The 25,834-nt window shown below is 37.4% G+C and overlaps 1 protein-coding gene across 7 annotated transcripts in view; it reads left to right on the top strand.

Annotated features, from left to right (window-relative positions):
• f (espin protein forked) overlaps positions 1-25,834 on the top strand; it is a 438,384-nt gene that overhangs the window by 363,427 nt on the left and 49,123 nt on the right. For all 7 annotated transcript variants that reach the window (XM_083132567.1, XM_083132569.1, XM_083132566.1 and 4 more), the window contains 5 exons: positions 7,054-7,161; positions 10,250-10,667; positions 17,033-17,392; positions 22,032-22,158; positions 25,554-25,810. In XM_083132567.1, coding sequence (XP_082988693.1) covers positions 7,054-7,161; positions 10,250-10,667; positions 17,033-17,392; positions 22,032-22,158; positions 25,554-25,810 — 1,270 coding nt within the window. The remainder of the gene's footprint in view (positions 1-7,053; positions 7,162-10,249; positions 10,668-17,032; positions 17,393-22,031; positions 22,159-25,553; positions 25,811-25,834) is intronic.

Below are 25,834 nucleotides of genomic sequence, written 5' to 3'. Positions count from 1 at the left end.
TGTTACTTCGGAAAGAGGAATTGTGGAGAAGTGCAACAACGTTTTGCAACGAAATTTCCTGGTGTTCCCGTTCCACATAGGACCACTATATTAAACCTCGTAAAAAAGTTTAGAGTAACAGGGTCAGTTTTGAATAAAAGTGGAAAGAAAAACTCACGTGTACTTACTGAGGAAGAACTCGATGAGATAGGACAAAGGTTAGAACAGTCTCCTCGGAAATCTATCCGCCGCCTCTCACAAGAAACGGGTGTTTCAAAAACCACAGCATTTAGAGCCTCTAAAATTCTTAAATTACGAGAAATCTGGAGAATTACAGTAGACGAACTTGCACGTGTAAATGCAAATTTCCTTCGGAGATGCCAGGAATGTGTTGCAGCAGAGGGAAATCATTTTCAACACCTTCTGTAGTCAAGGAAAACAATATGAAAACTGTAATTTTAATAGCCGACTCTAGCGACTGTCGCGGACCCCGTTCACCGGGAAATACAAGCGCTGACGCCGGGCCGCTTGCCGCCGAGTCTCCATGTCAGGGAATGCTCTACATATTGACAGTTCTCAAACGACACTAAATATTTATGGGGAACGCGCCATGCACATGCCAGATAATTCACATCTGGATTGTCTCCCTGTTCTTACCAACAAAACATATTACAATTGTTAAGTTTATAGTCATTCGAATTCAGAAATTCAAATGTGCCGCGGTAAAAAAAATGGGATGGCGGACTGGTGACTTGTGTATTCTTGTCGGCCTAGCCTTTGTCTGCATTAGCCGACGAACCAAGAATTTTCTTCAGTTAATTCTCATTGTTCACATAATAGAAAATACATGTTCATTGAACGTTGTTGCAGCTGAGATATAAAACAACTTTTTTTCTCTTAAATCATAGTTGCCATCATATTTTATTTCAAGAATTCGTGTTTTTTTTTCTTTTTTTTTTTCAAGGCATTCACTCTTAAAGACACCTCTGTTTGGAATGCTGTGATTTTCTCCGTTCTTCATGGGAATAATAAATTTAAATTATTATATTATTATTATCGTCACAGATATTTGACTGATAAATTGGAATATTTAATTTCTCTCCACAGCATTTTTCATATTTCAAAAACTCAATGGGGGGTTAAACCTGGTAACCCCCCTTGCGTACGCCACTGTTCGCAACTTCGAATATGTGTTCATAAAGTGTATATAACTCAGATATATACAGCGTGTTCCGTTCAAAACTCCCACATTTCAATTCATCATTGCTAAAAGGTTATGAAACAATGGAATCCGAGTGGTACAGTGGGATCCATGAGTATTACCGTGCAAATTGTCCATGACTATTTTCATTAATTTTTCTCTTACATCCTATGTGTTTTTAAGTGATGAATTTTTATGTATGCTGGTGAAGAAGTTGTCAACAGCTTGTTTTGAGTTTTCTTTTATTTCTTGAAGCTGTTATTGGGTCAAATAAAGTGCACGAACATGGTGATGGACAATTTGCAAGGTAATACTCATGGATCCCACTGTACTACACGAAAGAGAAGCTCAAAGAATTTTATTGCATGGCCTCGAAGTTCACCGTTCTCTCACTATGCAGCGCCACAATCGCATAAAGCACAATGTACATAACTATCATATCAATATAAAACAAATGTGGCTTCTGTTGTTTCCTGCCCATGTGTGTGATTATTCTATCATCAATTTCATCTTGTTCACCCCTGATATTCGCAATTACCCAAAAGTGGCAGAAAATCGAAGTTAACCAAATCAAATCAACCAATCAATCATTATAGAACAAGCTGTTATTGTAGTTTTCATTACACTATATGCAATACACTTGTGAGCATCGTGTTGTTTCTTAACCTGTTCGTCCATAGAATTCAGTTTTTGGATAAATTAACATCCCATTCTCTCTCCTGTACGCACCTCTGTTATTTTCTCTTTTTCCACAATTCATAAACATAACAATTAAGCCTACAGTCAAGTTATTAGTAACATGCCCATTAGATAAACACTAACATTTCCATGAGGTTAATGCGTGTGATTCCCCATCCCCCAAAACATGGCAGTTTCTTGTTCCGGTTAACGAACCGAACCACGCACGCACGCACATATTACCAAATTACCCTCAATCGCAGCGTATAACCAGCAACACGAAAGAAGGGGGTGGTGGATATGTAACATGGTCGTCGAAAGCCCAAACAATTCGCCAGCCTACTTATTGGGACGTAAACATCTTGAGCTGGCTGTTTCGGGTCGGTGGCTTCGTTGTCGAACATCATTTTTGCTTTATTCTTCGCCGAGTTTTCTTGGCAGCAAACAGAGTGAGAACGAACACGCGACGGGGCGAGTCTTTTATGGCGCCATCTTGCGGGACTTTGGTTGCCTACGCAGGGTTGGCAATTTGGTGCTTTTTACACCAGATCTGGTCGTTTTTTTTTTTTAGACATGGAACTGGTGCCAATTTTTTTATTATTATTATTTGTGCCAAGGCGCAATTCTGGTGCGAAAAATCTCATCGTTGTATTCAATTTGTAAAGAGTTAGAATAGATTCACTGGTGAATTATAAATCTACATTAATGCAATGTAATTCATTTGTAACTACGTATTTAAAAACACACTGGAAAGGTCTGTAATCCATTATGACAACGATATACGGCCAGGTTGTATACAATTTTCTCTAGTTACTTTCGCGCCCTCTTGACTTGGCGCCCGGGGCGACAGAACCCCTCCCCCTCTTGACTACCCGTAGCTACGACTTTCATCAGAATTCCACTTAATCACGGGAAGTTGTAAATACTGTCTGAACAATGCACGCGTTTCGGAATTGATGAACGAACTATCCACGGCCCAAGATCCTTATAAAAATGGAAGTTTCCTTTGTCAGATGATGATAATGCTTTACAAAGGAAAATATACTATTAATGATATGATTCACTTTTTTTGCGATATAGCGCTATTTCTGGAGATTTTTCACTTTGCCTAGCGCTTCTCTGATGATTTTTAAGCAGGAATCTAGCGCGTTTGTCCGCTGGCATTTGGCAACCCTGCGCTTACGTCATCGTGGAACATTCGTGTCACGTCGAGGTCCCAAGGTGTCACCTCAAATCTGGAAAACGGTTGCTCGAGAAGCAACGGTGGTTGTGTAGTCTGTGAGGTGCAAGGGTATCTTTCGCGTTCTTCTGGGATGTGGCCGTGTGAGATTGTTTCCTGAGGGTGATTCCTTGACACTGCCCTTCCAAGGACCATTTCCGCGGTGATGGCACCATGGTTCAGGAGACTGTGGTGCAGAGTGTTGCCGTTTATCCAAATTTCTTGCTATTCCGGTACTTACAATCCATGCAGGATGATGGTGCAAGGCGAGATGTGTTCATGGAATGCGTTCTCAAGAACAAGACCGTGAGGAAACCGAAGGTTAGTTTCAGCAAATAAACACAATTCACGCTACATTGGCGTGCGCAAGGGGGCGCAGTTGCCCCTCCTAATACAGTGTGTCTACTCACCGGCATAGGCGCCGACTCCATGGGGCTTGGGTGGGGCTCGAGCCCCCCTCCCAAATTAACGATGTGGGGCAGAGCCCCCCAAATAATTTTGCTTAAGAGGTTCTAATGTATTATTTTGCTTCTCTTGTAAAGTTTACTCTGAATTGTGCCACATGAACTTAACTTTAAATAAACATTTGAAATGTTCTGCACCATCAACGCTGGGGGGTCAGACCAGTAAACCATCAACTTTGGGAGGGCTATGATCAGAAACACCAAACCACATGACTTATTACTATATACTAAGTATGTAATTATGAGTATTGTTAAAATTTTTACTAAAGAGAGTTTCAAAAGACGATGTGCATGAACTAGGGTATTGGATGGGACGTTTGGGCTACAAATGGCTCTCACATGACATTCAGAACGAGATCATTGATATATTAGGGAGATCTGTTTTGCGTTCCGTGGTAGCAGATATTAAAAGTCGGGAATATTTTGCTATTATGGTTGACGAAACTTGTGACATATCCATCCGTGGACAATTAATATTCTGCATTCGAACTGTGAATAAAAATTTTGATATTTTTCAGGAATTCATGGGCTTTTATGAAATTCTGAACACTGTGGCCAAAACTTAAAAATGGGAGAGAGTGAGTCATTCATTAATTTATTTCAGTGATCAGAGCCCTCCCATTAATTTTGACAAGTCGGCACCCCTGCTCACCGAGAATTCATGGATTCGTGCGTGAATTATTGACTCCGGGAATTATGTGTGAATTCTGCATGAATATTTCTCTGTAGACGTGAGAAATTACAACTTTTATTTTTTCAAGTCCCATTGAATTTATACATGTTTATTAATGCCCTGAAACAAGTTTTTCATAGTTTAGCCATTATTTTTATCGGAGAAGGAAAATAAAGAAAGTTGCGTGGAAAATTAAACAGAATTCTTTCAATTCCTTTACTTTGTTTGCAAATTAAGATATCTTGAAGTAAATGTGAGTTTGGAATTCTTATACAATTAACATTTGTTTTGTAAATTAATTTATCCCGTAACGTTTGTGACTTGCGTTTGTAGATATATTTCGAATCTTCTTTTAACCATATCCGTCAATTTTATCACTGTGTGCTATCGCATGGTGCATCTGTTCGTAACAGCCAATCAGATTGCACCGTAGTTGAAAGAGAATTCATCTGCAAGAAATAATCAGATTGCATCGGTTTACGTATCCACAGTCCGTATAAGAACGCACTGTGTACCTTAAGGATTAATTCTTCTGTCACCCATCCAGAAAATGTTTTTTTCTTGGGTTTAAAAACCGTTTCAGGCCATTTCTGTAAAGAATTCAGATTTTTTTGTGATACCTGCTGTTGCATATTTCACCCATAAGTGCCAATTTCGAAGATAACCGCTTCTTGAGTGCCTAATCCTGGAAAATGATACTTATCTGTCGAGGTTCAGCACGTTTAGTGCCTATTTAGTACTTTTAGGTGCTTGTATGCCTGCCTATTTTGACAGTTTTCAGTGCCTATCAATCGTCATCCTGGTTATAAGCTCTTTTCTCCTTTGCTTTCCTAATGATGATGTAACCACACATAGTGTAAGTAATGTATGGCACTCTAATCTATCACATTCGAGATGTAACAAATTATTAAGAAAATTAAACAGTAATTAAGTTGTTAGAATTATTTAGGGTGTATAATGATTAAACATTTTGTTCTCTTAAGAGCAGGGATTTTATTTCTAAAATTAAACATAATAACCGGCAAATTATTGGGCGGGCTCGAGCCCCATAGCCCCCACATAAATAGACGCCACTGGTTCCTGCATTTACTGATTTGTACGTACCTATGGAGCATATCGTGATTATGTTCTACCCGAAGCCCAAACTTGTCTTAACAGAGGCAATTGGTAACAATCTGTAAGAATAGCAATATGTCTAGCTAAAGATAATGACGAGCAAACAGATATGTTTAAGCATTTTGAAAAAAACAAACGGACAAGATTATTATATAAACCATTTAAACGTACATACTATTGTGTACGTATACTTTCGTGTGTGTGGATAAATATACTGCAAAGAACACAAAGCTATATTTATATATTTTTTATTTCAGTTTATCATTTTTCATTTTTTTCGAATCAATTCAACAATAGTTTCCTACACTTTGTACATTGGCATAATATGGCTTGTTATATTTTGAGTCTCGTATTGTGTTTATTTGTTATTATTGCAAATCTACTCAGAGCTATTTTACATTGATGTACACGTCTGACATCATATTCATATGAAAGAAAAATATTCTTATATATCGGAATTATAATTAATTGCAATGTTATTGTAGCTTCCCGTTGAATGTTTACTTCCATCCAAATAAATTTGAGGACAATTTATCCTTTCAAATGAAGTAAGAACTATTTCCACATTGAGTACATAATGAGTTGTGCTTGAAGCATCAAAATTAAAGCTTATTTTGTCTTCATAACTATTCTTCAGAAAATAGAGAAGATTTTCAAATGTGTACGTTAAGTTTAAACTTCGTAAATGTTACTAAACATACAGTAAATCTTGGTGTAAATCTGAATACTTTTTTAAATAATTCTTTGATTACAAACTTACGTTCTGAATTTCATTGTAATCTTACATTGTCACTTGTGTTGTTTATTTTATCTTTGAATAAACCCTTTTGACACACACTTGAAGTATGTACATTAATAACATTGGTACTTGCGTTCTTCATCTGATCAGTGTCTGTCTTGGTCCTATCTATGATCTGATATAATTTGATTTCACAATAAACGGATACTTCTACCCTTCACTCAATACATGCGATAAACCCCTTATCAATAGAATAAAGGTTGGAAATGTTTGTAAATTAAAATGACTTGTCTTATGTGCAACCAACTTGACGGAGACTAATTCTTTATCAACAGTTATAAGAGGACTTCAAATTTTCTATGATTTTGGTCATGGCGGGGCAAGGGGGCACTTGCTCCTTCAAAATTTTGAAGTTTATAAAAATGTTCAACTTAATGAAACCTGGGGAGGAAAGTACTGAGCACTTTCTATGATTTCGCAGATGTAACGGTCCTTTATCAAATAGTCCTGTCTGGGATAGAAAACTATTTAATTGTCTCCTCCAAAGTTAAGCCCAAGCTTCGATTCTGCCCTCTCCCAAGTTAAGCCCATGATTTTGTTTAAAGAAACGCTTTATAGGGAAAGTAAACAAGTCGCACACCATGCAATACCGCAGATGGCTTTTCTGATTGCGTTTGCGGTCATCAGAATCTCTTTATCCCTTCAACTTGAGCCCGTAAATAACACGTCATCTATCCATGACTATAATTCTGGCCACCTTCCTCGGCAGCGTGTTTAGCGCGACGCGTTACGAAACCAGACGTTTTAGGATCGAATCCTGGGTAGGCACGGGTGTGTTTTTCTGTATTTGTTGTCTCATCTACTTCAGAAACAAACAAACCACGAGAAAAGTATCGTTCTTATGTACATTCAGTTTTATATATATATCTTAATGTCAGCAGCCTTATCGGATGTGTGTTGTAACTCGATTCTCTTTATTTGCAGTGCTTGAATGTCCTTGTCCAGCATGGAACGACACCAGATTACCAAGAAGAATCGAAACTGGCCAATGGGAAGCTTCACACATGCACGTGTAGAAAGGGAGAATCAAAGGTAAGTTGTTACACTGTAACCTTCGTTAAAACGTACAATTTACAATTTTAAGAAAATACTAATATTGTGATATACGGGCGATCCTATTGTCCACGGGAGACACACAGACTACATGTTTTATATTAAAGTTACGCTTCTACTAATAGTTTAGCAACATTTTTCTCATAGTTTCTGTGCAATTAATTATGTAACTTAACACTGTTGATTAAACATAACTATCACCATTAAAATACTTTCCCACACTTATAGCTACAAGTGAACAATTTTGTGTCACCTGTGGGACAGATAAGACACTGCCTTTTTATCTTCTATCTTCTATATATATATATATATATATATATATATATATATATATATATATATATAAATGGATGTATGTGTGTGGGTGTGTATATATGTTTGTTCCGGCATAACTCTCGAACGCCTTGAGCAATTTCAACCAAACTTGGTACACGTATCACTTGCAATCTGGAAAGAATACTTTGGGGGTAAGACACCCCTGGCACCCCCTAGGGGTGGGGTGGGAAGGGGTGACATGTAAAAATAATCGAAAACGACCGATATTTAATTCCGCACAAACAGACATCCGTGACTCTATGCAATCCCGCACAACGATAGTGTTTCTCGGGTTGTCTAACATTCAGGCTGATAACGCCAGATATTAGTGTGGAATCCATAGTTTTCGGAGTAGCTCCCAATGCCGTTCAACTCCAAGTTCATCACCTATCGGTATGGAGGGTGAGAAGGTGCGAAAAATAAAATGCCACAAATGACCTACATTAGTGTCGAATCCATAGTTTTCGGAGTCGCTAAGCTAATTGGTGACATTCACGATCACATTTAAAATTAGTTACATTTTACACTATAGTTGGAATTCATTATTTTCCTGTCTAATGCAAGATAGGGATAAAGCTAATAAGAAATTTATTTCAAATTCTGAAAATTTTCAAATTATGAAAAATAAATTATTTAAGACAGGAATATGAAGAAATTTATATTTTAATATTCTAGTGGAGTTGAAGGGGAAATGTGACAGTTAAAGGAAAAAATTGGTGTCGTCACGGGTGGGACACAATATATAACAAAAGTAAATCAAGAAGGAAAAAAAACGAACAATATGCAAAATACCTTCTATCTTCTAACTTAATTTTGTATAATACTTGTATTTTTATGCAAATGACAATTTTGGATTTTTCACTCACAAGATAGGATAAAGTTACATTATTGCAATTAATTTTAAAAATTGAAGTTCAGGGGACACTTTGACATGAACACATACTCACACATATACATGGACGTACATAAGAAGGTCAAGGGGGGCACGCTCCTCCCTGGAAAGTAAATGCCAACTTAAAATTACATATTGCATATCATTTCCTTCAGTCACAGTAATTTATGTTAATTATCAGAAGGGTGTTGCAGGGACATAACTTCAACATGAAGGTGTGTTTTGAGGGGGCAACACTATTGTGGGGTTCGGGGGAATATGCCTCACGTGTCCCCCAAAAATATCTTAAGGACGTTCATGTACAGTCCGCCCAAGGGAGACGAAACTAGCTGAAAAGTACGATTCCAAACGCGAGAGGGGAAGCAGGTAGAACCACCAAACCACTCTCTGTGACATTTTGCTTGTATGGGTTGGCTTGTTGTGTTTATTACTGTTTACTGTGTTGGCTCTTAAAATTCGTAACAAACCGTTTCGAAGTTGAACAAAGAAAACTGTGACGTTTTGGTCCCTGTTGCACATTCTACAAAACGCCCTCGATATAAAACACAATGTCACAAACCATTTCGTTACTACGTTTAATACTATGCATAATAATACTATTATTAGTGAATACTATTCTGATGAATGCTGTGTACATTTGTGTTAATTATAATATTTACTAAGGAGATCAATTTAATTGAATGATGCAAAGTAAAGTTACTGGTTTAGAAACAAGTTTATCTACTAATGTGACGTAATGAATACTTTCCTGATATATTCTGTTTGCTTATATAGTATACGGATGGCAATTTTTTTTCATTCTGTACTCTTTCATAATTCGTAAACATCTCTAACCATATTTTGGCGGCGATGTTACTATGTTTGACACGTCATTGTTTCCACAGCAGACGATTTTCACGGAACCCGCTTCCTGACCAAAGTAACTTCACTTCACCCCCATTTTGCCAATGAACACGTCCAGTTAGCGCATGCGCACTTCCGTCCATGGCCTCAGCTAAGGCAGCCAGACAGTATGTGTGTGTGTTGACACATTAATACATACTTATATATATATATATAAATTAATTCAAAAACATAGGAATTCAAATTATCCAAAATTCGAATTGACAAGAACATGTATCATTAAAGATGAATTCAAGGGAAATAAATTTCTATTCGAATTACCGATTAATTCGAAATATAAAGAGTCCACTGTGTGTATGTGTGTGTGCACACATTTCAATACGAAACTTGGACCGGATTTAAATTGATCCGGAATAAAGCTTCCTGGACCGAAGTGAAATATTTTATAGATAAAAAGGTTCTTTACGGTCCAGAACCCATTTGCTGATTTTCTCTCCTGGACCGGAATTGAATTTATTTACAATTCCTGGACCTTAAACAACCCTTCTCCAAAGTTAGCCTTTGTAATATGAACTAGAGTTGACGAGCTGTATCTTTGCGGGTGGCCTTAACTACTCCGCGCAGAGTGTGAGAGAGATACGTTTATGTAGTTGCCATCTACTCGCCCTTTGGGCGGTCGACATCAAGGACAGAACGCAAGGATAATGACGCGCAGCCGGTAGCTCCTCCCCCTTGCTACTGCGCACCCGGGATTGGGCAGGGTTCACCCGCAAAGATACAGCTCGTCAACTCTAGTAAGTTTAACATTGTTTTTCCTTTACCTACTCGCAGTGGTAGCGTCGTCGCCTAGTAAACAAGGGGAGCCGGGTTCGATACCCGGTGGAGGTACACAGTGGTTCGGATCCCACTTTAAACTGTAGATCTAGTCCCGATCAGCCTTACTGTGCGTAAAGTGGACTTAAAACATAAACTCAAGCAATCCTTAGCTACTCTAACAAGCCCTATTCTCTATTTCAGTGCTCGTACGCAAACTGCGTGAATGCAGAAGAGGACAGAGAGCCCTTCTATTTGCATCCCCCCTCCCTCAGAAGCTCCATCTCCGCCCCGCAGGACCATCACGATGGCCTGTACATCAACCCGATGGCGCAGAGCGACGACAACAGATCCAGCATGCGCTCCACGAGGACTCGAACCCGGGTCTCCTCAGAATCTTCCTACTCGCCGCCTCGCAGCTCTGGCAGCTCCACGACCAGCGAGCCGTTCTACCTGCACAATCCTCGGGACCTCATCTACAACAGGGTGAAGGACCTGTTCGAGCGTCGAAGCCACGGCAGCGCGGAGAGCGTCTACATTGAGATTAGCGAGAAGAAGACGCGATCTAGTGAGAATAGCAGGGAGGGTTCCACGCCTGCTCCGGCCGTTCACGGTGTAACAGGTACGAAATTTGACGTATAAGGTAGAATTACGTGTAAGGTAACGTCCCCATTCAACCTCATGCGTCACATTTTAACCAAGAGACGTAAAAAGCGGCGTAAAACAAGCACAGTAATCAAGAACACTTTTCCAAAGCACGTAGTGAACAAACACATCAAATTACATATTGAGAAAAATGTCCATCCTAGTTTTTCTTTTATGTACGCATTGCTTACGTTGTAGAATCATTTCTCTTGTAGTCTACGGTTATTACAAGCATAAAAATACAATTTCTCGTTGTGATTTTTTTAAAAAAATATATGAATCCCAAATATTTATATTTACGTTTAGGCCATATTGGGTACATACCGGGTGGTCCAAAAGTCCCGGAACGGTCACATATCGTGAGAAATACACATCCCTGGGGATGGGGCGGGGGCCAACTGTGGAATTTTAAATGGAAACCCCCATTTTGTATTGTAGAATCGGAAATTGAAGAGCCCTCCCCTTCCACATAGTACTCTATTGAAAGGTCTTGACGTGCAGATTCCGAATCTGAAATTGCTTTCACTCTAGCTCAATTAGCGGCAGAGCGTCCCTTTGATTTTTTTTTAAATCGCCATATGTCCATTCCTAATTGAGCTAGGAGGATGGTCGATAGCTCGTTGGACTCAGAATGAAGCCCTCTTTCCGATTCTACAATACAAAATGGGGGTTTCCATTATCAAGTGTGATATCATTGAATAGCTTTCTTTCACTTATTAAACACATATTTTTTCGGTTTTCGATTCGATGTGTATTTCTCACGATATGTGACCGTTCCGGGACTTTTGGACCACCCGGTATGTATCAAATATGGCCTAGTCATATATTTTGTTCTTTCCCATAAAAAATGCAACAGAAATTCTAAAGAAAGTACCACAATGTTGTTTTTATAGGTAGGTAAAATCCCAAATATTTTGGGATTCATAATTTTTTTAACATAAAAAATAATGTGATCAATTTTTTTATCTGAAATAAGAAAATAACAGACTGCTTGTTTTTCACAGTTAAGTTGCTATATTACAACAATGTAACATTGACAACATCCATTGTATAACGGATTCTCTTCTTTGTTTAACAAGTTGTTAACAATTGTTATAACTGTATCTTTAATCAAAATAAAAATAAATGCCTGATGAAAGGAGCGTGTGTTCTCCTGAAACGTCACAACGAGAAACTGTTCTTTTTACGTTTGTAAAAACCGCAGACTACAAGAGAAATAAATGTTCATCATTCCAGCCCATTAATACACCATGAAATCATACTAACACCTTCATTCGTTAACTACGAGGGTAGTTTAAAAAGTAAGGTAAACGAAGCATAGATGGCAGCACCATGATCGAAATCGATGCACAATCAATATGTTTGATTCTTCAAACGAGTGTTGGTCTTCTGGTAACAAATTGTGACATGCCACTCCCTTGTTTATTGGTTTGTAGACAATGTTATTTCTTCGTACAAATCTCTTGTCATTATGTAAATAAAATTTAAGTGTATGAATACACTTACCTACCTATAAAAACAACATTGTGGTACTTTCTTCAAAATTTCTGTTGCGTTTTTTTATGGGAAAGAACAACATATATATGACTAGGCCATATTGGATACATATGCACCCAATATGGCCTAAACTTAACTTTTCAATAAAATCTTCCATGCACCCATGTTATTATTTGGAACTGACTACGATTTCAGTAAAAGTCCAGAAATGTTCCCTCTTTTGAATTTTGCGATTAATTTTACCTTTGTACACCATTAAAAACAGTCGCAAACCTTAGGTAGGCCATATTGGGTCCAGGTACCTTATATTGAGATTAAAGGCATTTTAAACATTTTCTACAAGAGGATATAGTTAAATAAATCCTGTGGCGTTTATAAATTTCAGCCCCTATGATATCATGGACGTCCGCAGGATTTTTCCAGGGAGGGGCAAGGAAGGTATTTCTTGCCAGGGGGGGCCAAACGAAGGCAAATTTTCCCCCAAAATAGTGTTGTTCCCTAAAAAACATTGCTTAAATTTGAATTTATGGTGTTCATGCAATAATTAACACACATTATTGTGGCTAAAATGAAATTATATGTGTGAAATACATATTTTTTGGTTTACTTTCATTTTCCAGGGAGGGGCCACGACCCCCCTTGCCCCCCCTTCCGGACGCCCATGTATGATATGACCTAAAGTAATAGGTATAATATTTATTGGTTCTTTGAGATTCCTGGGTCGCAAGCCCCCTTCCCCCTTAAACACATGCTTCAAGAAGCGCGCCAGGGAAGCTTCACAAAATCTTCCTGAAAAAGGAAGTGCGAAAAACTATTAAATATTAATAATTATAGAAGTGCAAGAATATATTCGATTCCATTTTCTTTGATGGGATAAAAGCATCCTTGGCAGAGATAAAAATAATTTTCTCTTGCCGGGGATACAATTTTTTGTGGGGGGGGATGCCCGGCATGCCCATCGTTAATTTTCAAACTGGGAGAAACACAATGATAAGATTTGTTCACGTTCTATTCACATTAAATGTTTCATTTTTAGTTTTCGTCTTATTTGAATACGTGTGGCAAATTCTAGGGACTAGTTGCAAAACTGAAGCTACCATACTCCCAAGTCTGTATTCTCCTCTATAATATACTTTATGTAATTAATTATAGTAACTAATGCTCTTTACAAAGAAATAAGAGTGTAGCTGCATCTAAAGAGTGGCTCAAATTACATTTACACCAAGGGTAATAATACTTTGAAAAATACATTGTTTATTCTGGGCTCAGAAAATCCTACTATCAACTTTTAAGAAAGGTATGATTTATATTATGAAGATGAGACATCTACCAGTAAAATTAAATTATTCATTATAGCATCCTTCGTTATTTCACCATGAAAGTTAAACTTGAAATTCCCACACTTCACCATCCACCTCAAAACACATGCATTTATGACAATTTTCTTCATCGATAGAGCTCTTGAATTTGTATTTTTTGCCACGTAAAATGGCTGAAACTCTTAATTCAGTATTTCCTCAAAGAGATGTTTATATTCGGTTAATAAAGTATTAAGTATTTGGGAATTTTAGTGTCGCTGCCAAGGTGGATTTTTTAAAAAATCGCTGATTTAAATAGCTTTAAGGAAATAATTTATAGAATAATGTACATAAGGATTTTGTAGATATCAGTTTTAGTGAAAGTACTAGGTTCTAACAAAGGAAACAAAATATATGTACTGATAGATGAAGCTCATAGGAAAGGGAATGTAATATGTAAACTGCAAATACACTTAATTCTCTTTTGATTTAAAATTCAATAATTTTTTTAGGCAAAAAATAGCAAACATTTTGTGTAGAAAAATGTACTAAAAACTAATCATGTTAAACTATAAATAGTGTAATTTAAACTGTAAAGAAACATGACGGCTGATATTTTGCAAATTATCATTTTAAGAAATGCCAAAATTCAGCTACAAAGACTTCAAAAAAATATATCTTAAGTTACAATTATAGAGTACATTCAGAATGTTTTATTTGACTGGAAGAAAAGTTACTGATATTGTGTATTATAGTTTCATTAACATACTCAACAAACATTTCTATAGTAGGTTCATACATACAGTATCAGAACCCGAAAAATGTATATTTACATAAAATTGCCTATTTGCTTTACTCGAACGGTTCAGATATTTTACAGGACCTTCACTAGAAAAAGCGCATGTAAAAGAAAAAAAAGTCATATCTATATGTGTGGTGTTAAAAACCATACAATCATTTTGAAGCGTTTTTTTTTTAAAAAAAAGATATAAATGTTAAAAAATATGATTTAAATAAAAAAATGTTTTAATCAAAAAATCAAAAATTCATTTATATAAAAAAATCAAAAAATTATTTAATAAAAAAATTAAAAAATGGATTTAAAAAAATAAAAAATTGATTTAAATAAAAGAATCATCAAATGATTTTTTTAATAAAGATAATGATTTTTACCCACCCTGGTCAACAAAATTCATACTTGATAGCTTAAATAACAACTGGCTTAATACCCATAAAGTAAGTGACAAAATTTTGAGGAAATATGGAGGGGCAGGGGAGGGGAATTCAACAATAATTGACCCGCTTCTTAGCAGTATTATATACAGTACAGTCACTATGGACTATACTAACTAACTACCTAACACTCTAGCCTTTTTAACCCCGAAGGTTTATGGCTACAACAACACAAGCCTTCCATCTGTCCCAATCCTGGGCAAGATCATTCCAATCTTTTCCATCCTTATCGATTTCTTTTAGGTTCATCTCAACCTTATCCATCCAGCTTCGCCTTGGCCTTCCTACAGGCCTTTTACCATCAGGTTTCCCACCAAGAATCCTGTAAACTCTTCTTTCCTCTCCCACTCGTGGCACCTAGGTCTTCTTGATTTAATTATTCTAATAATATCTGGACATGAATGCATATTATGCAGTTCTAAATTATGTAACATTCTCCACTCACCTGTCTCCTCATCATTTTTAGGTCCAAATATTTTTCTAAGGACTTTATTTTCAAATAAGTAGGGTTCCTACAAGCATGTGTTTTATGGGACTGAATACAGGAGGTCTCGGGTTGAAACTCTTTTTCAAGGTGGATTAAAAACTGGGATTTCCTTAAAAGTCAGGAAAGACAATGGGGCAATCGTGAGGGATTTTTTAATTGAGAACCAGGAACAAAACTCGATGAAGTGGAGGGTCGCAAGTGGCCTGTGATTCCAATAACAAAACCTGTTTTTCACAAGTTGAAGAAATTCTAGACATTTGAAAATTCTAGATTGATTGTCCCAAAGGTTCTCAGCATTGTGCCAGTTGTATTTTTTGGAAATGCTTTGAATAAGTATTGAAAATGAGTTGTCACGTTTGGTTTCTGAATTTCAAGTAATCCAACATGTCGGAGTTTACCTGGGAAAGATGTGAACACCTAACCCCCACATTTTATACAACCATGGTAACTGATGTATGCTTAATGCCAGCAATCAGTCATAGCAGACATTGGTTGAAATGCTCTTTTAGTGGCATTTCATTGTCGCCTCACTCCACAGTTAAGACAAAATAATGCATAATATATACAAAACATACATAATTAAGCGGAAATGAACAAATTTATTGACTGAAGAAGAAATCACCATATAGTTCATACATTGTAATTTTTTTAAAAAATAGCATTTCTACGATGACCTCCATTTCATTCCAGACACATTATCAGTTAGGTAAGTTCATTGAAAGTGCATGGGGATTGGGTGGAAGACTTTTCCTTTCAATTACCAGCAAGAAAAATAACCACGCGCGGATTAGATCCGGTGATGTGGCGGGCCAAGGAATGTCCACGTTCCACGACTCCATCATAACTGAATGCTAAAGCAGGGGCTGCAAGTCACGAGTTGCCTCTTACGCAACAACTAGCTATGCCAAATCGCCTGATTCATTGCAGCACCCTGTATATCTCATAGTGGAAATGATCCTTAAGCATGCCTTGCTATTTTGCTTGATTTGTGTTGTTTTAGTATACATGTAAAATTGAATTGAAGAAACACATTATGAGATTTTCTTTCATAAGTACAGGGTGTATCAAAAAGAATCATCGGATTTCAAAAGGATATATTTAGGAAACCAATGAACATAGAACTTTCCATTAAGTTGTAAAATACATGTTGGAATATAAAGTTTCACTTACAATAGAAAGTACAGACCGTAAACCTTTTTTTCGGGAAATGGCGACAGACTAAATGTCTTTTGCACCTTTATCCAGTCATATCTGGAAATGCAGAACTGGCTTCTCCCGCAATTACAAGCAGACTCTGATGCCTTTCATATTCCAACAGGAAGGAGCACCACCACTGCCACCTGGATGTTCATTCATTTCTTAACAATGAGCTTCCTCAACAATGGATGGGCCGTAGGGAGCCTACCGATTTAGCTTCACACCATTGGCCTCCGAGATTGCCAGATCTCACTATCTGTGATTTTTTCTTGTGGGGGATTCATGAAAGATCCCACATATGTCTCCCCCCTCCCTTAAGAACTGTGGATGAGCTGTGAAACCACATAACAACAGCAGTGACTGCAATAACACCAGACATGCCCCCTCAAGTATGGGATGAATTTCACTATTGTGTGGTTGTATGCTGTGCATCCAGAGGTAGACACATAGAGCAATTGTAAACATTATGTAAATAAAACTTTATATTCCAACATGTATTTTACAATTTACAGCAAGGTTCTATGTTCATTGGTTTCCTAAATATAGCCTTTTGAAATCGGATGATTCTTTTTGATACACCCTGTATTTATTAGTATAAGTGTAATTATACATATAATATTTTTTTTGCAGTCAAAGTGGACGTCCACAGCAGTTCAGGAGCTTCTGATGAAAACATGAGCTCGTCTGACCTGAGCGAACCTTCCGCAGAGAATGAGTATGAGGACATCTACCAGATGAGGGACTCGGTGGGCAAGAAGGGCGGCGAGTCGGAGGCCTCAAAAGGCGCCAAAGGCAAGGAAGAGAAGGAGAAGCACGTCCACTCCATGTGCGGCGACATCTCCCGAAAGTTGGACATGACGCCAAAGTCCTCCGCGAAAATAGCGCCACCTCAGAACTCTCTTCACAACGAATCGGCGACCGCTGACGTTCACCACGAAGAGAACACGAGCAGCAACCAGTTCACCCATCAGACCATCCCCCCTCCTCCAGGTAAGATGATAACACCCTTAAAAGTGTTCATTACCGCCCTTCTCTTTAGTTTGTGTAAAATAAAAGTAGTTCCCATAACTCTTTTTATAAACATTCTGCACCACATTCAGTTTTCCCACCGACTACAATCTACGATTACACAGAAAACATAAGCCCATAATACTATTGGGTTGATGCATAAGTTCGTAACGTTTGTGTTTGGTATGGCAACACTGTAGTGTTAGGAGTTTGTTGATCGTTTAACGTTCATCAATTGGAGAGGCATTGTTGTCCTTGTGAATTCGCATTGAATTTTACAGATTTGAAGAAAGGCAGTGTTATTTGTGGGCATAGGCGCCGACTCAATGGGGGGGGGGGTCGAGCCCCCCAATGTTAATGATGTGGGGGCAGAGCCCCTCAAATAATTTTGTTTAAGAGGATCTAATGTATTATTTTGCTTCTCTTGTAAAGTTTACTCTGAATTTTGCCACATGAACTTAACTTTAAATACACATTTGAAATGTTCTAGACCATCATCAACTTTGGGGGGCTGAGACCGCTAAACCATCAACGGGGGGGGGGGGGGGCTATGAATGGAGACAGCAAAACACATGACTTATTACTGTATACTAAGTATATAATTATGAGTATTGTTAACATTTTTACTAAAAAGAGCTTCAAAATAACGAGGTGATATGACAATTATACCAGTATCTTGTTTAGTGAATTCTGAACAATTTGAGGTCGTAAACACGACTTTCAGGCAATATTGATATGTACGATATTCAGTTATTCTCGAAATCTCTTCCTCTAGTCCAAAGAATAAGGGGAAAATAATTCTAAAGTCTTTACACTGGCTTGCAGTAAAGTACGCAAGGAAAGCTTATGAAAAGTCTGTATTGCGAAAGCGGGAACGGCTATGATCAAAGGCATTATTGCTAAAGCATGGCGTGTTATGTGTTTATTTATTATTGCAAAATTAAATTTAAAAAGTAAAATATTGTAGCAAGAACAAAAAAGTAAAACTATTTGCCTACGATTTGTGTTAGCATTTATGTAAATAATTAAATAAAACTTAAATATTGTAAATATTCGCTATTTTTATGGGTACGTCAACACTAAGGTTCTTTGCACCCGTCACATGTCCTTTCTATACAAGTCTGTTGCGGACATTAAAACACACACATGCCCTCGCCGGGACTCGAACCCGAGACCTACGGATCAAAGCGAGATGAGCCGACCACCCAACACGTTCGTCTACCGAGGCCGGCATAAAACTGTTAGGTTGGTCTCTTAATGTAAATACATAGCCTACTTTTAAATAAAAATGTTAATTGTTATCTAAAAAACAAATGAGCAGACACATGTTTTTCATGTTACATTTCATTTGCATGAGGAATATAAATAGCTGCTTAAAAACTGCTATGCGAAGACGTAATTTTTATTTTTAAAAAAGTGAGGGAGTGAGTCATTCATTCGTTTATTTCAGTGATCAGAGCCCCCCCGCCAATATTTTTGACAAGTCGGCGCCCCTGTTTGTGGGCTAAAGCCACAAGTGTAAAGTGGTAAAAAAGAGCGAACACTTCCGAAATATTCTTCTGTCTGAGTGGGAACCACACAAATTGGCGAGTAGGTCAGGAAGACTGCATCAGCAATAATAATAGATCTAGTAATTAATATCATATCAAAATCAGAAATTAATCACAGATAATCAATGTAATTCCTGCTGCAATACGATAATGCACGCCCACACTCCGCTAATTTGACAAAAGCTGCTATCCAGGAGATTGGTTGGGAGGTTATTCCACATCCCCCTTACTTCCTCGACCTTGCGCCCTCGGATTTCCACCTTTTCCGCCCTCTATCCAACGATCTTCAAGGAAACTCCTTTCATAACTAAAATTGGCTTGGCGACTTCTTTAATTCCAAATCAGATGATTTCTTCAGGTGTGGAATCGATAAACTGCCCTAGCGTTGATATATAGTCTCAAATCATTATCAACTACAGAAAACTTTTGCCACGTTAAAAAAAAAAAACTAAAAAAAAACGTTACGAATTTATTCATCAACCCAATAACATGTATTAGATTCCAACTGTACCAGTTCTTTGTTCTTTTCCTGCCAAATGTTTTAACGTAATGCCGTGCACATGGTTCAAGGAACCAATCAACTTCAGTTGTGACACAGCACTATCTCTGATTGGTCTTCCCGATGGCGGACTTTGTGGGAGCAAGATTCTAGCGGGAAGAAAGGGAGTCTTGTAAGAAAATGAGGATGGATTGGATCGTTTACTCGTGAAACAGGCTGGTATTTTCTTTAGAATAGCAAAGATAATGAATAGGCTCTGAAGAAACTTCGAAATATACTCCAACGAATTTGTTTTGCTTTAGAATGAATAGATAATTTAATACACTTGCCAAACCCTTTGTCTTTTAGGCTCCCTCTAAGAACCTAAATGTTCTAAAATCTGGCATAAACATAGGCGGGCGCACCGGGGGGCAAGGGGGCCTTCCCCCCAATCATGGACGTTTTTAAACGGAGCGACAATCAACGAAATTTTGAATGGAGTATATTACCCCGATAATAGTGTTGCCTCCTCATAAAACAACACTTGAATTTGAAATTATCGCATTAATGTAAATTACTATGTCTGAAATCAAATCATACGTGTGAAATATATACTTTTAGCTTGACATTCGATTTCTAAGGTGAAGGGGTGGCCATCCTTGCTCCCCCTTCCAGACGTTCACCTAGAAATTTAGTGTAGAGGAGTCTTATCGCTGTCATTAAACGATATTATAGCTACTCTTAAAGAAAATGAAGTATTTTCAAGCCGATTAAAGTTCAAAGCAACTACGGGGGAGAGGGTGCAGTGGCGCAACCACAAGGGGGAAATGAGCATTGCCCCTCCCCAACCTTGTACTTAAATCAATTCTAGAGGGGGGGCAAACATTGAGATAAAAGAAAGCAAGACTAGTAGAATCTAAGAATAGCAGGACAAAAGGATACTCAAGATGAAATTAGTTTTCAGTTCTTTCTTGCATTATTTCTTTCAGAAGGCCAAGAGCACATACAGGGTGACACAAAGGGAAATTGCACCCCTCGATATCAAATTTTATACAAATAAAAATACAATTCGTAAAATTTTCTTGCTCGCTTCGCTGGCAGTATCACCTTTTCTTGCAGTTTTGTCAAGTTCAGAGCCGTAGCTAGGGGACGGCGGGAGTTGGCCCTGGGCGCCGAACGATCTAAATGAAGAAAAATGTAAATGAGAATGCCATGGCACCCCATGAAATTTTTTGTGCCATATTAAAATCAATATTGTTTTCAGTTTGCAAAAATTTGGATCTAAAAATTTCTTTGCTCGCTTCGCTCGCCATTTTCTTCTTTTCTGTAATGCATTGCAAATTACCAGAGAGAGAAGTTATAACTGCTAAGTACTTCAGACCCATGTTGCTAAACAGTTTTGTTTTAAATGCATGATCACAATTGTTAGGAGGAAATGAAGCGCTGCACATTTCAAAGATTAAATGAGGTCTTTCCTTCCCAACTGAACTTTCATCAATGCTTTTGCGCACGCCTATGGGCATAAAACATGTATTTATATCATATTATGCCACAATGTATATTGAACCTGTTTAATGACGTAGTGGCTAATAATGTCTTTCAACCAAGGGTTCTCAAGTTCTCATACAGTGGTTGAATGTGCTAAATATATAAATACATATTTAGTAATTTTCACAAAAATATGGAGTTAAATATGGACTTAAAATTGTACAAAATTACCTTTTTAATAATATAAACACTACACAAGCTACATATAATGCAGTACGCTTACATTGATATTAATTGTGAAACAAAACAAAATGTGTTTTCATTTTCTGTTTCCAAGACAATGAATAATGACATTTTGTTTAAAGTGTTCCAACGTGAATTTCCTTCTGTTGACTAAAACTGCTTTCTATATCGCAAGAAGTAAAGGGAGTGCATTTCAAATTTGTCAGTTATTTGTAAGAAAGTCACCCAACGCGAATATGGAGTATGTGTTGAGACATGTTCTGAAATATTGGAATAATATGGAAAAATTAATTAAAATATGTAAAATATGAGCCAGAACTTAATGTATGTGCAAATATGGAAAATAAGAACTGAATTTTTCGAGTCTGCATGCAATGATGTGCAAAGATCATACAAAATATGACTGATTTCAGATTCAAACATAAATATATATTTACATATAAATACTTTCCCTGGTGATAAGATATACTTGAGCCTCGCTCGTCTGTAGAATGCAGTCTAAGTTGTATTACATGGAACAGAGCTTAATATTTGGGTGTCTTTACAAAGGATCACCCTGTACACTCCCTTAACTTCCAAACACCTTCACCATGTTACTGACGCATCCATTTACATAAATAATGTTGCTTGGTACTTTCGTTGGCTTGAATAGCTTCATCTTTTTTTTAAATGTAGATTTATAATATGTTTATTACCGGCGATAAAATCCCCTTGCGTTGAATTTCTAAGTGAAATTATTAGGAAGAACTGCCCCCTCCTCCCCCCTCCTTCGTGCGCACGCCAATACTTGAATATGTTTCTATTTTTTGAACTGTCTTCCCCTCTATCTTGTGTTTGATGTGAACATTTTTATTATTTTCAGAATTCGGAGGATCCAGCGCCCCTTCCTCCACTCCCCCGGCCCCCGCACCAAGTCAAGAGGAGAGTGAGAAGACGAAGGTGGCTTTCCGGCACTCGTTGCCCGCGAACCAGGAGAAGAAAAAGGACAGGTAATTGTTCAACGCTTCTTCTTCTTTCTCCACCCATAGATGGAGCCCCTGTCTCCTTTCTATCTGTTCTGCATTTGAAGCTTTGAAGCGAGTCGTAACTCCCAAACCGTCCAGTCAACAAGCGAGCCGATGACGTCATCTCAATCCGGCACCAATGGCTAACCCCCTTGTTCACGCTGTAGGCTGTTGGTAGGCTCACTGGCTGAACTCGCGTAGGCAGTTGGACGTGTTCCGTGAAATGTCTGACACTACTAGAGTGCAAATTGATATACTTTTTCTTTCATAAGTTCTATGCCTTCCTGGAATCAGGTCTTTGCAGAAAATTTATTATTTTTAGGAGTAGATAAGCACGCATTATTATTATTAGAGTAATAAAAATTGCACAATCTCATACATTTCCTCCCACAAACTGTTATTGGTTCTTTCTCTTGATTTTTTTATTTTTTTACTAATTCTTGCAGTGTTTTGCAACACTTGGCTGATCCTCATGTTTTCCAAAAAAACATTATTTTTAAAAAACTGATATTTAAATTCGCTCTATCTTTATGTATGAACTGTTGAGATCATATCTTAAGGAGAGGCCATTTGAACCACCCATCTCCATTGGACAAATAAAAATCGTATTAATTTCTCCTAAAAGATTACCTAATTTCTCTATCATTGCATTCATTTGATGTTTTGTAGTTCATCCATACATTTTCCTTTTCTTCAATTCTTTTGCCAATTCCTTTCCCACATTGTTATTTTATTCTTCTTTGTTTCCTTTTCTGATCTGTTATTTTCGCATCATCTTTATTTTCCATGAACCTCTGGTAAATAAGGTTAACAATAATACCCTTCGTGAACATTTGGGCGTGGGCAAGTGCCCCCTTTGCTCCCAAGTTACTCTTATGTTTGAGGCAGTATAAGCCAATTAACTGGATCCTTCTGTGTATCTAATATGAGGAAGGTGCATTGATTTAAAGCCTTTCTATAAAAAAAACGTACTATATGCATGGTGCCAAAAAACATACAAGCAATTTTAAGTTGTTTTTTTAAAAAAATCGATTTGAATAAAAAAATCTGATTTAAATCCTAAAAAAATCATCAAAAATATTTTTTTTTAATACACCTGGTCTTCTTGTCGAAGTTTTGTTATCCATTTATCATGAAATTTGATAGTTATTAAAAACATGTTTATTTATGAAAATTCTATGACATTTATTTTCAAAAATAGAGAATGTCTTCGGCAGGAAGGGGTCCTATATATTATGCACTTGTAATTTTGCTGTAATTTTCAAATTTACAAGAAACAATACTAATTCAAATTACAGTAGAATATTATCAGGTGATCCGTTTGAGATGTCAGAAAAGTAAACCTTTATACACAAGAGGTTGATGTACTTATCTGTGAGCAGTTTGTTGTAATATGAGCAGAAAGGATGTAAGTTTCGAATGAGTGGAGGTTTACAGACTTCAGCCACATGGCGGCGCTAGTGTGCATGGTAACAAAGGTGGTGATCACGTCACAGCAACGAACACAGTATGTCGTATGGTATGCGAAATTTTCGAGTATTTAATGCATGCTACTGCCGCCATGCAGCTGAAGACTTCCACTCGTTCGAAACTTACATCCCTTGTGCTTATATTACAACAAAATGCTCACAGATACGTACATTAACCTCTTGTGTATAAAGGTTTACTTTTCTGACCTCAAACGGATCACCTGGTATATTCTCAACCTCTGGCAAGCAATACTACTTCTATGCTCAATACACAATAAACAATTGTATTTCTTTTCTTCCTTAGAGTCCATAAACTGACATTATATATATTACCGCATACAATTCTTATATATTTATAACAATATATTAATAGTGAATGATACATACTTGATAATTTCCTTTACACTAAAACTTGAATTATTAAAAAACGAATCAGATACATCCATAGGAACAAGAATATGCTAATTCATAATAAAATTCGCTGTGAGGTTCATGGCATTTCTGATGAAATCTCTGTTAATATCTAGCTTTAATATCTTTCTTTGCTCTAATTGTCATCTCTTTTTATTTTTTCAAGTTTCTCTCTATTAATACCAGTTCATATTTTACTTTGTTTAAACTCTGACGAGATATTTAACCACAAGCGTCAGCAATTCTTGTTAATGTTCTTTCTTTGATCGCTTGGCGCCATCTATTATTATATTTAGCAACTATTTTTTATGGCGTTCAACCCCGATATTCAGTTTAGAGTGAAATATGACTCATGATGATATGAACTTCAGTGATTCATTGTTCTTTAGTATTAGTGACCAAAAACTGTTACTCTTCTGGCAATAAATATGGATGTTATTAAAGGAATTTTAAAAGTTGGGTGAAAAAATGCAGCCTAGGGTGTACCAAATGATTCTCCACTGTCCCGGTATCAAATGAGTAAATTTCACCTTGATAGCAAGCTTTCTTTTTTCTCTATCGTATGCCCACGATATAATTTGAACATACAGTGTAACCTCGATTTTACGTTCTCGGATCATACATTTTACCCCATTATACTAGAGACATTGAAATGAAAACCTTAATTTGTTTACGTTTTCTATCTAGTAGATTTCTTCGTGTAGAGTTGCAAAACTTTGCTGCATTTTAGTGTATAACGTTGCTGATTTACATATATTTTCAAGTCTGGAGTTAGTGCCTGTACATCTCAGAAATAATAATCTTTGGGATGCACGCGCAGTAACTTATGACCCATTGCCAACGTCTCTCCACCCATCTGCCTGCGAACTGAAGCCATTGTCGTGCTTCTCCCTCCATTCGTAAACTTGCTGGCGTGGTAATCATGCAGAGAGATATTGAATTTCCATTTGACAGAGAATTTCTGAAAGTTTTAGGCTTTCAAAGGTCAAGAAACCACTGCTCTTCGCTGGTGCAAGTGTGTGAAGGAGGCGCCATCTTTAAAATGACGTATTTAAGTTCACTTGTATCAGTGTTGCAACCTTGAGGTTATAAAATTTTCCTGTATTTTAAGCAGGGTTGTTAAAGGTCCAGGAATTTTAAATACATTCAATTCCGGTCCAGGAGAGAAAATCAGGAAGCGTAAATGGGTTCTGGACTGTAAAGAACATTTTTATCTGTAAAGTATTTAAATTCGGTTCAGGAACCTTTTTTCGACTAAATTTAAATACGGTCCACGAAACTTTTTTCCAGCTAATTCATAAATTGTGCAAGAAAAAAGGTTCTGGTCCTGCAAAGGAACCCATTAGATCCTTTGGACCTTTAAGAACCCTGATTTTAAGTAAAGTTGAACTTCCACTGTACCATCTTTGAGACATGGCTTTAGAATTATGTCCAGCATAAGCAAACAATAAATTGTTATTTATATTTCATTACAAATAAGTTTTTCATATATATTTCCAGAGCATTGAAGCGAGCTGTGTCACAGCCTTGTGAAACATCCCCTCCCCCACCACCACCTCCGCCCCCGGAGGAAGACGACACCCGCAGCGTCTGCAGCCCAGCCCCTGGCTCCTCATCGCACGAGAGCAAGGATGAAGATGAAGAAGAGAAGAGTGGTGAGGCTCTCTCCCAAGCTGTAGAGGAACCAACCCTCAAACCCTCAGAGCTCCTGCAGAAGAAGCAGTTGGGTCATCAAAGATCCATTTCTAGTGTTTCTGGTAAGTAGATGCTTCATCATTAAT

The sequence above is a fragment of the Lepisma saccharinum genome, chromosome 12, assembly GCF_977018435.1.
Source record: "Lepisma saccharinum chromosome 12, izLepSacc3.1, whole genome shotgun sequence".
Taxonomy (NCBI): Eukaryota; Metazoa; Arthropoda; class Insecta; order Zygentoma; family Lepismatidae; genus Lepisma; species Lepisma saccharinum.
Note: the sequence above shows the minus strand (reverse complement) of the source record. Positions and strands in the feature narration are given on the sequence as shown.